This window comes from Saccopteryx leptura, chromosome 3 (assembly GCF_036850995.1).
Source record: "Saccopteryx leptura isolate mSacLep1 chromosome 3, mSacLep1_pri_phased_curated, whole genome shotgun sequence".
Taxonomy (NCBI): domain Eukaryota; kingdom Metazoa; phylum Chordata; class Mammalia; order Chiroptera; family Emballonuridae; genus Saccopteryx; species Saccopteryx leptura.
The window spans coordinates 5,571,289-5,587,134 of record NC_089505.1 but is presented as its reverse complement, the minus strand read 5'-3'; the positions used below and the strand labels follow the sequence as shown (position 1 = coordinate 5,587,134).

General features: G+C 60.3%; 1 protein-coding gene across 17 annotated transcripts in view; it reads right to left on the bottom strand.

Annotated features, from left to right (window-relative positions):
• The window catches only part of AFDN (afadin, adherens junction formation factor), a 150,382-nt gene that overhangs the window by 60,398 nt on the left and 74,138 nt on the right, over positions 1-15,846 (bottom strand). For all 17 annotated transcript variants that reach the window (XM_066372832.1, XM_066372838.1, XM_066372840.1 and 14 more), the window contains 3 exons: positions 14,333-14,427; positions 13,069-13,331; positions 5,833-5,902 (listed from right to left, as the gene is read on the bottom strand). In XM_066372832.1, the coding sequence (XP_066228929.1) occupies positions 5,833-5,902; positions 13,069-13,331; positions 14,333-14,427 (428 nt within the window). The remainder of the gene's footprint in view (positions 1-5,832; positions 5,903-13,068; positions 13,332-14,332; positions 14,428-15,846) is intronic.

Here is a 15,846-nt window from a genome sequence, read left to right as displayed (position 1 = left end):
ACACTGGCCCCTGCGACCCGAGGCCGGCCCTGCGCTGCACACTGGCCCCTGCGACCCGAGGCCGGCCCTGCGCTGCACACTGACCCCTCAGACCCGAGGCCGGCCCTGCGCTGCACACTGGCCCCTGCGACCCAAGGCCGGCCCTGCGCTGCACACTGACCCCTCAGACCCGAGGCCGGCCCTGCTGTGCACACTGGCCCCTGCGACCCGAGGCCGGCCCTGTGCTGCACACTGGCCCCTGCGACCCGAGGCCGGCCCTGCACTGCACACTGACCCCTCAGACCCGAGGCCGGCCCTGCACTGCACACTGACCCCTCCGACCCGAGACCGGCCCTGCACTGCACACTGGCCCCTGCGACCCGAGGCCGGCCCTGCACTGCACACTGGCCCCTCCGACCCGAGGCCGGCCCTGCGCTGCACACTGACCCCTCAGACCCGAGGCCGGCCCTGCGCTGCACACTGGCCCCTGCGACCCGAGGCCGGCCCTGCGCTGCACACTGACCCCTCAGACCCGAGGCCAGCCCTGCTGTGCACACTGGCCCCTGCGACCCGAGGCCGGCCCTGCGCTGCACACTGGCCCCTGCGACCCGAGGCCGGCCCTGCGCTGCACACTGGCCCCTGCGACCCGAGGCCGGCCCTGCGCTGCACACTGACCCCTCAGACCCGAGGCCGGCCCTGCGCTGCACACTGGCCCCTGCGACCCAAGGCCGGCCCTGCGCTGCACACTGACCCCTCAGACCCGAGGCCGGCCCTGCTGTGCACACTGGCCCCTGCGACCCGAGGCCGGCCCTGTGCTGCACACTGGCCCCTGCGACCCGAGGCCGGCCCTGCACTGCACACTGACCCCTCAGACCCGAGGCCGGCCCTGCACTGCACACTGACCCCTCCGACCCGAGACCGGCCCTGCACTGCACACTGGCCCCTGCGACCCGAGGCCGGCCCTGCACTGCACACTGGCCCCTGCGACCCGAGGCCGGCCCTGCACTGCACACTGGCCCCTCCGACCCGAGACCAGCCCTGCAGTGCACACTGACCCCTCAGACCCGAGGCCGGCCCTGCAGTGCACACTGGCCCCTCCGACCCGAGGCCGGCCCTGCACTGCACACTGGCCCCTGCGACCCGAGGCCGGCCCTGCGCTGCACACTGACCCCTCAGACCCGAGGCCGGCCCTGCAGTGCACACTGGCCCCTCAGACCCGAGGCCGGCCCTGCACTGCACACTGACCCCTCAGACCCGAGACCGGCCCTGCGCTGCACACTGACCCCTCAGACCCGAGGCCGGCCCTGCAGTGTACACTGGCCCCTGCGACCCGAGGCCGGCCCTGCAGTGCACACTGGCCCCTCAGACCCGAGGCCGGCCCTGCAGTGCACACTGGCCCCTCAGACCCGAGGCCGGCCCTGCACTGCACACTGACCCCTCCGACCCGAGACCGGCCCTGCACTGCACACTGGCCCCTCAGACCCGAGGCCGGCCCTGCACTGCACACTGGCCCCTGCGACCCGAGGCCGGCCCTGCAATGCACACACTGCTGCTTTTCTCGTCTTCCACAAATGAAATTGCACTGCCTACTTTGTAAAAAAAATGCTGTTTCATATGCTGTAAATGTCTTAGGTTGCTTTTATGTTACAAAGTTGTATGGCTGTATAACGTTTTGTTGTCTATTCACCGAAATTCATTAAACCAATCCTTTACGTTGTCTCAAAGGCTCATCAGTACAGGATGTCATGACAACTGTGCTTACAAAGCTGTGTATGCCCACACACAGTCATTATAATTACTTCCGGGAGATCCATTTAAATAAAACCGCTTAGTCAGTGGACAGCAATATTTAGACTACAAACAATTATTTTAAATGATTAACAGGTAATGGATAAATTATGGTATGTTTATATGCTAACACATTCTAGTACAATTTTAGCTTGTTTTCTGATAATTTCAAAGGAAATGCTTCAAAATTAACAGCCAAAGAAAGCAGGACAGAAAGGTGTGTGAGCACACAGATTTAGTTATGTTAAAATGTATAAATGAACCCACATACATGCATAGAGTTCAGAAAAGGGTCCATAAAATATAACCCACAGCCAACTATAAATTGTCAATGAAGGGTTTTCTTGTTTTAACTTTTTTTCCAGTTTACCAAGTTTTCCATGCTGATTACACATTTTATAAAAAACTGTAATTTTCACAAAGACAACAAAGTTTGGTTCCAAGAGACTTACTCCATCCATACTCAACAGCTCTTTCCCGGGACTCGTCAGCACCACGCGCTGCTCTGCCCGGCCACAGAGCAGCGAGCATGTCAAGCCAGACCCCTGCTGCCAATCAACAGACCAGACAGACCAGACCAGGACTGGATGGGAAGAAGGACTGCCCAAGAACTCAACACACGCTCCCCCTGGTGCCCGGTGCGGGAGGAGCACATCCCCCTGGACGTGAGCCGCTGGGCGAGGACAGGAGGGGCGGTCACTACCACAGTGCAGGGAGCACATCCCCCTGGACGTGAGCCGCTGGGTGAGGACAGGAGGGGCGGTCACTACCACAGTGCAGGGAGCACATCCCCCTGGACGTGAGCCGCTGGGTGAGGACAGGAGGGGTGGTCACTACCACAGTGCAGGGAACACCCCCCCCCAGGACGTGAGCCGCTGGAGGACAGGAGGGGCGGTCACTACCACAGTGCAGGGAGCACACCCCCCAGGACGTGAGCCGCTGGAGGACAGGAGGGGCGGTCACTACCACAGTGCAGGGAGCACACCCCCCAGGACGTGAGCCGCTGGGCGAGGACAGGAGGGGCGGTCACTACCACAGTGCAGGGAGCACATCCCCCTGGACGTGAGCCGCTGGGTGAGGACAGGAGGGGCGGTCACTACCACAGTGCAGGGAGCACATCCCCCTGGACGTGAGCCGCTGGGTGAGGACAGGAGGGGTGGTCACTACCACAGTGCAGGGAACACCCCCCCCCAGGACGTGAGCCGCTGGAGGACAGGAGGGGCGGTCACTACCACAGTGCAGGGAGCACACCCCCCAGGACGTGAGCCGCTGGAGGACAGGAGGGGCGGTCACTACCACAGTGCAGGGAGCACACCCCCCAGGACGTGAGCCGCTGGGCGGGGACAGGAGGGGCGGCCACTACAACAGTGCAGGGAGCACGTCCCCCAGGACGTGAGCCGCTGGGGGACAGGAGGGGCGGTCACTACCACAGAGCAGGGAGCACACCCCCCAGGACGTGAGCGGCTGGAGGACAGGAGGGGCGGTCACTACCACAGAGCAGGGAGCACGTCCCCCAGGATGTGAGCCGCTGGGGGACAGGAGGGGCGGTCACTACCACAGAGCAGGGAGCACACCCCCCAGGACGTGAGCGGCTGGAGGACAGGAGGGGCGGTCACTACCACAGAGCAGGGAGCACGTCCCCCAGGATGTGAGCCGCTGGGGGACAGGAGGGGCGGTCACTACCACAGAGCAGGGAGCACACCCCCCAGGACGTGAGCGGCTGGAGGACAGGAGGGGCGGTCACTACCACAGAGCAGGGAGCACGTCCCCCTGGATGTGAGCCGCTGGGTGAGGACAGGAGGGGCGGTCACTACCACAGTGCAGGGAGCACACCCCCCAGGACGTGAGCCGCTGGAGGACAGGAGGGGCGGTCACTACCACAGTGCAGGGAGCACACCCCCCAGGACGTGAGCCGTTGGGCGGGGACAGGAGGGGCGGCCACTACAACAGAGCAGGGAGCATGTCCCCCAGGACGTGAGCCGCTGGGCGGGGACAGGAGGGGCGGTCACTACCACAGAGCAGGGAGCACGTCCCCCAGGACGTGAGCCGCTGGGCGGGGACAGGAGGGGCGGCCACTACAACAGTGCAGGGAGCCCTGCAGGGGCTGTCAGGGGGGACGGGGACATGTGCAGTCAGGGGGCAGTGGTCAGGGGGCAGCGGCCTCCGTGCTCTGACAGTCACGGGCAGCACAGGCTCGGCTGGGGCGGAGGGCAGGCTCTAGAGAGCGGTGTGGGCCAGAGTGAGGGCTGGGTGGGGTCTGGGGGAGACCCCGCCGAGGGCTTCGAGGGCGGGGCAGGAACAGACCCTCCCCCGTCCTGGGAGCACCGGTCTGGCTGCTGGGAGGAGAGTACGGCCTGGGCAGCAGGGAGGGTGGCCTCCACCTAGGGAGCCGTGCAGCGCCAGCCTGGGACGACGGTGGTGACGGTGGAGAAAGGGGCACACTAGTGGACGGCTGCACAGTGGAGCCCACAGAACCAGCCAGTGGCCGAGGCCAAGGCCGAGAGCAAGGAAGGCACGGAGCAGAGCTGGCAGACCACGCGCCAACGCTGTGGTGGCACCACTGGTGAAGACGGGCAAGGGTCAGGGAAGAAGGAGGCTGGACAAGTGACCCAGCGTGTTTCAGCCACGCTGACCCTGAAGGACGTGTCAGCCACCTCACGGCGGGTCAAGCAAGCCTTTGGGACAAGGAGCGGTCACGGCCAAAGACAGAGTAGCAGTGATTAACACACAGGTGGCACCTATCACCCCCGGCAACCGTGCGAGATGACCCAGGAAACTGGGACCAACACGAGAAGGGGCTCTGGTCTGACACCGTGGTCCCCACATTTCAGAAGCAGCAGAGAGAAGAGCGAGCACCCGGGGGAAGGACGCAGAGGGACACCCCGCAAGCTGAACAGAAAGAGCCCGAGTGAGGTGACCCTGCGAAGACACAGGCAGAGCGGCACCGGCCGTGGCGGCGTGGCGCACATCAGCGCCTGGCAGACGCCGTCCCCCCAGAGCACGAGCCAATGAGATCTGAGCAGAGGTGGGGGTTAGGGAGTGCCTGAGCCACCAAGGACTGCTTTAGGAAGTCACGCTGGACGGGAGCAGAACGCTGGGCAGAGGCTGGAGAGAATGCCTCGGACAGGGGAGTCTGCTGTGCCCCCTCCCGGAGCCCGGGCCTGGGCGGGGCCAGTGCCTCGCTTCAACCAAAGGACACGGCGGAACCCACGATGTGCCAGTCCCTGGCTCAGGCCTCACGGAGACCTGCACACCCCATGGTCCTTGGGAGGCACCCGGACATCTGCCGCCCCCATGGACGGACGATGGGGCCGGAGGTCCCCCCGAGAGAACCTGAGTGACGGAGATGGGGAGGCCCAGGGCTCCCAGCACAGCACGGCCACCAACTAGTCCACTAGCTGAATGCGGCCACACAAGTAACCACCAGCAAGACCAGCAAACGCACTGCCCGGTGAGTCCAGACCACCCGTACAACTTAAGCACGCAGGGTGCCTGCTGGGCTGGTCCAGAGTTCTGAGGCATCTGTTTACCAGCAAGAGAAATGAGAACAGAAATAACCGATTACACAGAGACAAGGGTTACCTGTGAAAGCCAAGTGCCTGTGGAGGTCAGCCGACAGGTGGGAGCTAGGACTGAGTGTGTGTGGGGGGGTTAGGGACAGCAGGAGTCCGTCAAGGACTGAACGGGGGGGAGGGGTAGGGACAGCAGGGGTCCGCCAAGGACTGAACGGGGGGGAGGGGTAGGGACAGCAGGGGTCCACCATCTTCTAGGGTCACCCAACCGAGAAGAGCTGTCACACACAGCACGTAAGAGCACCCCCCCCCCGGCAGCCCCCACACCCCATCCTCAGCTGTCACACACAGCACGTAAGAGCACCCCCCTGGCACTCCCCCTCATCCTCAGGAAAAGGACAGCCTGCCAACTGTCCCAGGTATCACTGTCCACAGCTAGGACCAGGTGGAGTGTGTCTGTACAGCAGTTTTGTGAGTGTAACACCAATAACTCGTCCACGGTATCCTTAACATTAAGCACGTATGTCCCAGCAGGTATCGTGCAGTTACCTACCTTGCTTGTTGGCAACGCTGTTCCGCTGTGAACATCTCCTCCTAAGTCAAAGGTTGTCTCCTGAACAATTCTGTCAGGACAAAAAAAATAGGTACAGTGAGTAACGCTCGCACGATAAGGCAGAATCTCTTCCCAGTGACACAGGACAGTCAGCTAAACATCCCAAGGTGCCAAGAGGTTCAGAAAAGCACTTCTTTTCAGCATTTAAGTTATAAAACACCTAGAAATAAATCTGACCAAGGAAAGGCAAGTTTAAGACAGTTATGAAAGAAATTGAAGAGGAAACAAAAAAGTAAACCTATTCTGTGCTCATGAATTGGAAGAAGACTGTTAACGTGTCCACACCACCCAAAGCAACTTACAGATTCAATCCGAATTAAAATTCCCATGACATTACTCACAGAAATAGAACAAACATGGAACCACAAAAGACTCCAAATAACAAAAGCAATCTTGAGATAAAGCAAAGCTGGAGGTATCACCCTCCCTGATATCAAATTATACCGTAAGGCCACAGTATTTAAAACAGCTTGGTACTGGCATAAAAACAGACACACAGGCCAGTGGACCAGAACAGAGAACCCAGAAATCAACCCACTCAGATGCGGTCAGTTTATGACAAAGAGTCAACGAGGCACAGTGGGGACAGGACAGTCTCTCCGCCGACGATGCTGGGAAACGGGGCGCCTGGTGCCCCAGGACGAAACCGGGCCACCACTTCCGCCAGGCACAGAGGTCAGCGCAAACGGATCGAAGACTTGCACATACGATCGACACGGTGAAACTCCTGGGCCGCGCAGGCTGTCCGCCCCCGGACACCGGTTCCCACGCTGACACCACAGGCAAAGGCCACAAAAGTGAAGCTGACACGTGAGGCGACAGCAAACTGAGCAGCTGTGTCTGCAGACGACACCGTCACTGACACGAGAGGTGACCTGACCTGAGGGGCCCCTGCCCAGCACAGACCGAGGCGGGCTGAGTTCTCAGCTGGGAGCGCAGAGCAGAGGCTTTGTGTTATCACTGATTACCGTATCGTTTCCGTATGAACATCTGCACACCTACGCTGCCACGCCCTGTATGTGGCGAACTCACAACTCAACAGGAGAAAACCAGAGAATTCAAGGGAAGAGTGGGCAGAAGAGCTGAGCAGACATTTTCCCAAAGGAGACACAGATGTCCGGACAGGTATGCAAGGTGCTCAAAACCACTAACCATCAACAAAGTGCCAAGCACAACTCCAGCGAGGCACCACCTGTGTCTGTGGGAAGGGCTAGCTTCAAAAAGACGAGAGAAATGTAAGAAAAGGGAACCCTCGGCACTGCCGGTGGGAATGTAAATCGGTGCAGCTACTATGAAAGCAGTATGGAGGTTTGTAAAAAACACTAAAAATGGGCAGCATTTGAGAGCTTGCTCCCTGGCGTGTGCTCCGTCTGGCTCAAATAAACTCATGAAAACTCCCTACTGGCCTGATGTTTCTTGTGTCGACATTTACTGGGCGCAGCTGGCAGGATTCCAAAGACGCCCCCCCACCCCACTCTGCAGACGCGGCCCAGGGACAGGCACGAGCCAGGCCCAGCTCCTCCCGCACGCGGCGAGAACCTGGGTGAGTGGCTCTGGGACTCCTGGCTTTAAGCAGCATGCCATGAGGTTGAGCTGCTCTTAGAAAACCCTTGAGGTGAATAATGGTGGAGATAACTCAGGGAAAGAAACAATGTGTTGTTGCTTTTAACTGTGGTTTTGAACTGGACCGGGGACTGAGAGCCTGCGCAGACTCCCTGCTGGGGGACGAGGGGCTGAGCACACTCAGCTCCGAGAGGACCGGCTTCCCGGCCGACAGCCGCGCGGCGACGACAGCGGCTCGTGTCCCGCGTCCCGGCAGAGGCGGGCGCCGTGCACTCCGGCCAGCCCCAGAGAAGCCGGCGGAAGCCCGGGGGAGCGGGCAGGGCACCCTGAAGCGGGCTCACCCGGGGGGGACGGTGCCCTGAAAGTCACTACAACTCTGGAGGGGTCTGGGGGCCTCTCAGCGGACCTCGCTCGGGCACCCCTGAGTGACCAGGAACCTGGTGGGGCAGCGTGAGGAAGGGTCCTCCAGAGAGCAGCGCCCTGGAGGGAGGCCCGCCACACCTGCCCTGGGGAGAGGGGCACACCAGGGCCGGGTTTCCCAGAAGTCTGTCCGGACTCCACAGCTCTCAGCACTCACACTGACGAGCCTCCAGGTCAGCAAGACAGCCAGCCTCCCAGGGACAGCAAGACGGTTGGGACGAGGACCCTCTGATGCCTCTAATTAGTATTTGCACAGACATTAGATAAAACCTGCTATAATGCAGGAATGGAAGACATTTCATTGGTCATTCAAAGAGGCTCTAGATAAAACAGATTAAGCTGTGACATCATCTAAATGTCACCCCAATTCTTTACGGCATTCAAGATGGCTGTCCTTACTGGAAACGGGAAGGCCCTTTGGCATGGACTAGTCAGCAACACAGGTGAGCTGTAAAGGCCGCCACAACACAGCCTGGGTCCACCTGTGCTCTGCCTGTGCCGACCTACGTGTGTATGTTGCAAGTGAGAGAGAATGCCCCACCTCTGGACGGCACTGCTAAAGTAAGCGTAAGAGAAGCATGTGCAAGCACCGCCACACAGAAATGAACGGAGTGCTCTCAGGAGCGGAGCCAGCCTGCGTCTGCTGACGAGCCAGGGGGCTGCGTGCCACGGGGCAGACAGGTCACAGGACCACGCCTGAGCGGGCGAAGAGAAACGGACATCGCTGACGCCTCCGACCAGGCGCTCCACACTCAGACCCGGAGCGCAGCGGCCGCGGTGGAGACAATGCCGGCCTGCGGAGCGGCACGCAGACCAGGGCAGAGCGGTCATGTGACGAGCTCCTCGGGACATCCTGGGAACAGTGGGGTGTAGGCACGGCGAGCAGGTGCACTTCACCTGCCAACATGTCTGGTGTTAAGGACGACGACAAGGGAAGGCGTGTGAGGACGGTGTGCGCAGGACACAGCAGGAAAGGTCGTGACAAGGGACGCGAAGGGGGGGGGGTGACAGGCAGAGCTGAGACCGGAAGAGAAAGCCGGGCCTCCCAGGCACGGGTGGAGGGTGAGCTAGACACACGCAGTTCAGAGCTGGAACAAGAGGCTTCTTGAGCAGCAGACAATAAAGGCACCTGCTAATTTTCTTCCCGAACTAAGAGGCTGGTCACTGGTGGAAGCTTGGAGCTCAAGGTGAGAGGCTCGAGACAGATCTCACACATCCCACAAAATCCTCAATGTCCAGAGTGCTCCACAAGATGTGTGACAGCCCAGTGCTCGCCCTGGACAGAGAGGCAGAGGGCTGACCGCACCAGTGGCCTCTCTGACCCTCTCCTTTCCCAGGATTGAAAGTAACAGAACAGCCCTGGCCGGTTGGCTCAGTGGTAGAACGTCGGCCTGGCGTGCAGGAGTCCCGGGTTCGATTCCCGGCCAGGGCACATAGGAGAAGCGCCCATCTGCTTCTCCACCCCCCCTCCTTCCTCTCTGTCTCTCTCTTCCCCTCCCGCAGCCGAGGCTCCATTGGAGCAAAGATGGCCCGGGCGCTGGGGATGGCTCCTTGGCCTCTGCCCCAGGCGCTAGAGTGGCTCTGGTCGCGACAGAGCAATGCCCCGGAGGGGCAGAGCATCGCCCCCTGGTGGGCAGAGCGTAACCCCTGGTGGGCGTGCCGGGTGGATCTGGTCGGGAGCATGTGGGAGTCTGTCTGTCTCTCCCCGTTTCCAGCTTCAGAAAAATACAAAAAAAAAAAAGAAAAAAGAAAGTAACAGAACAAAACACAGAGGTCACTGATAACCCAGCGAGAACAACCAAGTAGAATTCACCACACGCGTGACCTGTCCAAAGACCAGCACAGAGAAACTCTAACACGCCACCGCCGGCCCGAGTCCGAGCTCCGGAAGCGAAGGCGGTCACGGGACAAACACAGTGGGCCGTGCAGAGAAGTCCAGCAACAGCGGCTCATGGCCGTGCTCCTCGGACGGCTTCCCCTCAGGGGACGTTCCGGCTGCTCTGAGCAGCAGGGAACCCACGGCCCACGTGGCGAACACTCACGTAGCTAAACATCAGTCACCACAAAGCAAGTCTTCCTCCTTCTCCCTCAAAACCTCACTGGCTTCCCAGGACAGGCCCACATGCAAGTCCTCAGGGCGGCACCAGGGGGCGCCAGAGGACCGGCTGCCTGAGCTCCGAGACTGGTTCCCTGAGCAGAAGGGAACACCCCACCTCTCCACAGAGCAAACCCAGTCTTGTCCTACAGCAGTGCTGGTCAGCCGGGCCCCTACCGCCCCCTAGTGCTGGTCAGCCTGGTCCCTACCGCCCCCTAGTGCTGGTCAGCCTGGTCCCTACCGCCCCCTAGTGCTGGTCAGCCTGGTCCCTACCGCCCCCTAGTGCTGGTCAGCCTGGTCCCTACCGCCCCCTAGTGCTGGTCAGCCCGGTCCCTACCGCCCCCTAGTGCTGGTCAGCCCGGTCCCTACCACCCACCAGTGCTGGTCAGCCCGGTCCCTACCGCCCCCTAGTGCTGGTCAGCCCGGTCCCTACCGCCCCCTAGTGCTGGTCAGCCCGGTCCCTACCGCCCCCTAGTGCTGGTCAGCCCGGTCCCTACCGCCCCCTAGTGCTGGTCATCCTGGTCCCTACCGCCCCCTAGTGGTGGTCAGCCTGGTCCCTACCGCCCCCTAGTGCTGGTCATCCTGGTCCCTACCGCCCCCTAGTGCTGGTCAGCCCGGTCCCTACCGCCCCCTAGTGCTGGTCATCCTGGTCCCTACCGCCCCCTAGTGGTGGTCAGCCTGGTCCCTACCGCCCCCTAGTGCTGGTCAGCCCGGTCCCTACCATCCACTAGTGCTGGTCAGCCCGGTCCCTACCACCCCCTAGTGCTGGTCAGCCTGGTCCCTACCACCCCCTAGTGCTGGTCAGCCCGGTCCCTACCACCCACCAGTGCTGGTCAGCCCGGTCCCTACCGCCCCCTAGTGCTGGTCAGCCTGGTCCCTACCGCCCCCTAGTGCTGGTCAGCCCGGTCCCTACCGCCCCCTAGTGCTGGTCAGCCTGGTCCCTACCGCCCCCTAGTGCTGGTCAGCCTGGTCCCTACCGCCCCCTAGTGCTGGTCAGCCCGGTCCCTACCGCCCCCTAGTGCTGGTCAGCCCGGTCCCTACCACCCACCAGTGCTGGTCAGCCCGGTCCCTACCGCCCCCTAGTGCTGGTCAGCCCGGTCCCTACCGCCCCCTAGTGCTGGTCAGCCTGGTCCCTACCGCCCCCTAGTGCTGGTCAGCCTGGTCCCTACCGCCCCCTAGTGCTGGTCAGCCTGGTCCCTACCGCCCCCTAGTGCTGGTCAGCCTGGTCCCTACCGCCCCCTAGTGCTGGTCAGCCTGGTCCCTACCGCCCCCTAGTGCTGGTCAGCCTGGTCCCTACCGCCCCCTAGTGCTGGTCAGCCCGGTCCCTACCACCCACCAGTGCTGGTCAGCCCGGTCCCTACCGCCCCCTAGTGCTGGTCAGCCTGGTCCCTACCGCCCCCTAGTGCTGGTCAGCCTGGTCCCTACCGCCCCCTAGTGCTGGTCAGCCTGGTCCCTACCGCCCCCTAGTGCTGGTCAGCCTGGTCCCTACCGCCCCCTAGTGCTGGTCAGCCTGGTCCCTACCATCCACTAGTGGGCGTTCCAGCTTTCATGGTGGGTGGCAGTGGAGCAACCCAAGTATAAAAGATAGATTTAACTATAGAAAGTTGTTCTATAAAGATTTATTCTGCCAAACTGAGCAAAAATCCGACCTAAAATACTTGGTAATTATTATTATATGCTTTAACTTACTGTCACTCTGCTTTATAAATTTTATAAAGTAAAGGGACTTCCCTACTTTATAAATCATGACTGTGGAACTGGTGGGCGGTTAGAAAATGTTACTACTAACAGAGATACAAAAGCGGGCGGTGGGTATAAAAAGGTTGACTACCCCTGTTCTAAAGGAAAAAACTAAAATATTTTAAAATAATTTAGAAACCAGCCCCGACTCTCAGTGTAAAGGAAATCAAGACCTTTCTATCTTTTTCTTCTCTGAAACCAACTAAATCAGTAAGAACTAGAACCACAAACCCACTCTGAATTTCTAAAAAGTAAAATAAAAACCCTAAAGGCCATGCGACCTCTGCCTGATGTGGAGCCCTCTACACAGTGGACCCACTGCAGTCCTCAGGGGCGGTGCAGACAGGATCACTGCTCTAAGCACAGTGGACCCACTGCAGTCCTCAGGGGCGGCACACACGGGATCACTGCTCTAAGCACGGTGGACCCACTGCAGTCCTCAGGGGCAGCACACACGGGATCACTGCTCTAAGCACGGTGGACCCACTGCAGTCCTCAGGGGCGGCACACACGGGATCACTGCTCTGAGCACGGTGGACCCACTGCAGTCCTCAGGGGCGGCACACACGGGATCACTGCTCTAAGTACAGTGGACCCACTGCAGTCCTCAGGGGCAGCACACACGGGATCACTGCTCTAAGCACAGTGGACCCACTGCAGTCCTCAGGGGCGGCACACACGGGATCACTGCTCTAAGCACAGTGGACCCACTGCAGTCCTCAGGGGCAGCACACACGGGATCACTGCTCTAAGCACAGTGGACCCACTGCAGTCCTCAGGGGCGGCACACACGGGATCACTGCTCTAAGCACAGTGGACCCACTGCAGTCCTCAGGGGCGGTGCAGACAGGATCACTGCTCTAAGCACAGTGGACCCACTGCAGTCCTCAGGGGCGGCACACACGGGATCACTGCTCTAAGCACGGTGGACCCACTGCAGTCCTCAGGGGCGGTGCAGACAGGATCACTGCTCTAAGCACAGTGGACCCACTGCAGTCCTCAGGGGCGGCACACACGGGATCACTGCTCTAAGCACAGTGGACCCATTGCAGTCCTCAGGGGCGGCACACACGGGATCACTGCTCTAAGCACGGTGGACCCACTGCAGTCCTCGGGCGGCACACACGGGATCACTGCTCTAAGCACAGTGGACCCACTGCAGTCCTCAGGGGCGGTGCAGACAGGATCACTGCTCTAAGCACAGTGGACCCACTGCAGTCCTCAGGGGCGGCACACACGGGATCACTGCTCTAAGCACAGTGGACCCACTGCAGTCCTCAGGGGCGGTGCAGACAGGATCACTGCTCTAAGCACAGTGGACCCACTGCAGTCCTCAGGGGCGGCGCAGACAGGATTACCCGGGCTTGTGTCTGGGGCCCTTCGCGGCCAGGCCCCCGTCCATGGGCCTCTTCACGAGCGCGTGGTCCTGGCTGGGGTCCACGAACTTGAACACGTGCGACGCCCCGAACTGCACGCTCATGCCACTCTGCAGCATGGTCGTCTCCGAGATGCGCTGTCCCTCCACATACGTCTCCGCGTCCATGCTTCTCGGTGTGACAGTGACGACTCCGTCCATGTTGGTGAGGTCACAGTGATGGGGCTGAATTCCTGAACCAAACAACTGAAACAAAAAGAAATCACAGAGTCAGTAGTCTTCAAAAACAGAATTTTTAAACTGCAAGTTGAATTCCAACTTTATGACATACAATAAACTCTAGATTTTGGGTGTTTTTTTAAAGTGGATTTTCCACCAAGAGCGGAAAAGTGAGCATTTTATTTTAGCAACTACTGCCTTGATTTCAGGCATACCGTAACTTTGTGTTAAAAAGCAAATGGTCATTTAAGCCCTGGCCAGTTGGCTCAGTGGTAGAGCATCAGCCTGGCATATGGAAGTCCCAAATTCAATTTCCCTTCTCTCTCTCTCTCTTCCCCTCCCGCAGCCAAGGCTCCACTGGAGCAAAGATGGCCCGGGTGCTGAGGATGGCTCCACAGCCTCTGCCTCAGGCACTAGAATGGCTCAGGTTGCAATGGAGCAATGGCCCAGATGGACACGCCCTGGTGGGCGTGCCAGGTGGATCCTGGTCGGGGGCATGCGGAAGTCTGTCTCCCTGACTCCCCTCCTCTCATTGAAAAAAACAAAATTTAAAAAAGCATATGGTCATTTAAACATTAGATAATTTAATGGGTAAGTGCTGTTTACCCATTAAACGCTGTGCTGAGGAGAGAGTGTCAGAATGACCCCTCATTTTATAACCAAGAAATGAGAGCACGAGAGGGAGGAGCCATCCGAGCTCAACTCAGACGCCATGATGAGCTCACGGAGCGCGTGAAGCTCTGGCTCTCTGAGCACCGAGGACTATGTCCAGCTAACACGTTACAACTTATTGAATGGCTTCTGCTCTACGTGTCGGCCCCAGTGGCTGGCATTTTCAGAGGTGATCTCCCTTAATCCCGAAACAGACTAAAATTGTCGCCGTCTTCTGGAGACAGCGGAGTCTCAGAGAAGTGTCTTCGTTTCTAGCGTGGACACACACGCACACCCTGCTCCTCTCGCGCTGCGCTGTGCTGCTTCTCGAGGGGGCGGGAAGGACGCAGAGGCGGACGGCGCAGCTCCGCTCCTACCTGGATCGAGCTGTCGTCGGACTTCCCGGCGCCCACCTCGGTCACGCTCAGCTGAAGGCGGTAAAGCTTGGGCTTGTCTCTGGAGTCAGAGCCATCTGTGAGAGGCAGACAGAGGTTACCTCACAAGTGACCCCACAGTGCTCTCCAAATGGCAGCATGCAACTTAACTAACTGGAGACAGAAAATTCAAATGAAGACATGACTACATCAGCTTCTGTATGATATAAGGTGCTAATAAATACTGTCATTCCTATCAATATTTCCTTCATTTTCTCTGCCACAGCCCTGGATTTTTGTTCATGATTCTGAGGAGTGACTCTATTAGCAAATGAAGGTTGTCAAAGACACAGGGACAGTCCCTTCGGACCAGGTCCTTCCTGCACAAACCTGCTGCCTACACAACACACAGGGCCACATGCTGGTGCGCACAGTGGCTCAGCGATGGAGGCGTTAGATACACAGCCTCAGGGCTCCCCCCAGATCTTCTGGACCAAAACCCGCGGAGATGAGCAATGCCCCCAAGTGCTTGTGCTGTCCATCAGCGCCGTCAGGTTCCAGCGAGAGTCGCCCGCCCGCGCCCTGCTCCTGCTCCTGCTCCTGATCGTAGAAGAGCCGCCCTGCTCCTGCTCCTGCTCCTGCTCCTGCCCGTGGAAGAGCCGCCCTGCTCCTGCTCCTGCTCCTGCTCCTGTCTGTGGAAGAGCCGCCCTGCTCCTGCTCCTGCTCCTGCTCCTGTCTGTGGAAGAGCCGCCCTGCTCCTGCTCCTGCTCCTGCTCCTGCTCCTGCTCCTGCTCCTGCCCGTGGAAGAGCCGCCCTGCTCCTGCTCCTGCTCCTGCTCCTGCTCCTGCCCGTGGAAGAGCCGCCCTGCCCTGCTCCTGCTCCTGCTCCTGCTCCTGCTCCTGCCTGTGGAAGAGCCGCCCTGCCCCTGCTCCTGCTCCTGCTCCTGCTCCTGCCCGTGGAAGAGCCGCCCTGCTCCTGCTCCTGCTCCTGCTCCTGCTCCTGCCCGTGGAAGAGCCGCCCTGCCCTGCTCCTGCTCCTGCTCCTGCTCCTGCCCGTGGAAGAGCCGCCCTGCCCTGCTCCTGCTCCTGCTCCTGCTCCTGCCTGTGGAAGAGCCGCCCTGCCCCTGCTCCTGCTCCTGCTCCTGCTCCTGCTCCTGCTCCTGTTCCTGCTCCTGCTCCTGCTCCTGCTCCTGCTCCTGCTCCTGCTCCTGCTCCTGCTCCTGCTCCTGCTCCTGCTCCTGCCCGTGGAAGAGCCGCCCTGCTCCTGCTCCTGCTCCTGCCCGTGGAAGAGCCGCCCTGCTCCTGCTCCTGCTCCTGCCTGTGGAAGAGCCGCCCTGCTCCTGCTCCTGTCTGTGGAAGAGCCGCCCTGCTCCTGCTCCTGTTCCTGCTCCTGCCCGTGGAAGAGCCGCCCTGTCCTGCTCCTGCTCCTGCCTGTGGAAGAGCCGCCCTGCCCCTGCTCCTGCTCCTGCTCCTGCTCCTGCCTGTGGAAGAGCCGCCCTGCCCCTGCTCCTGCTCCTG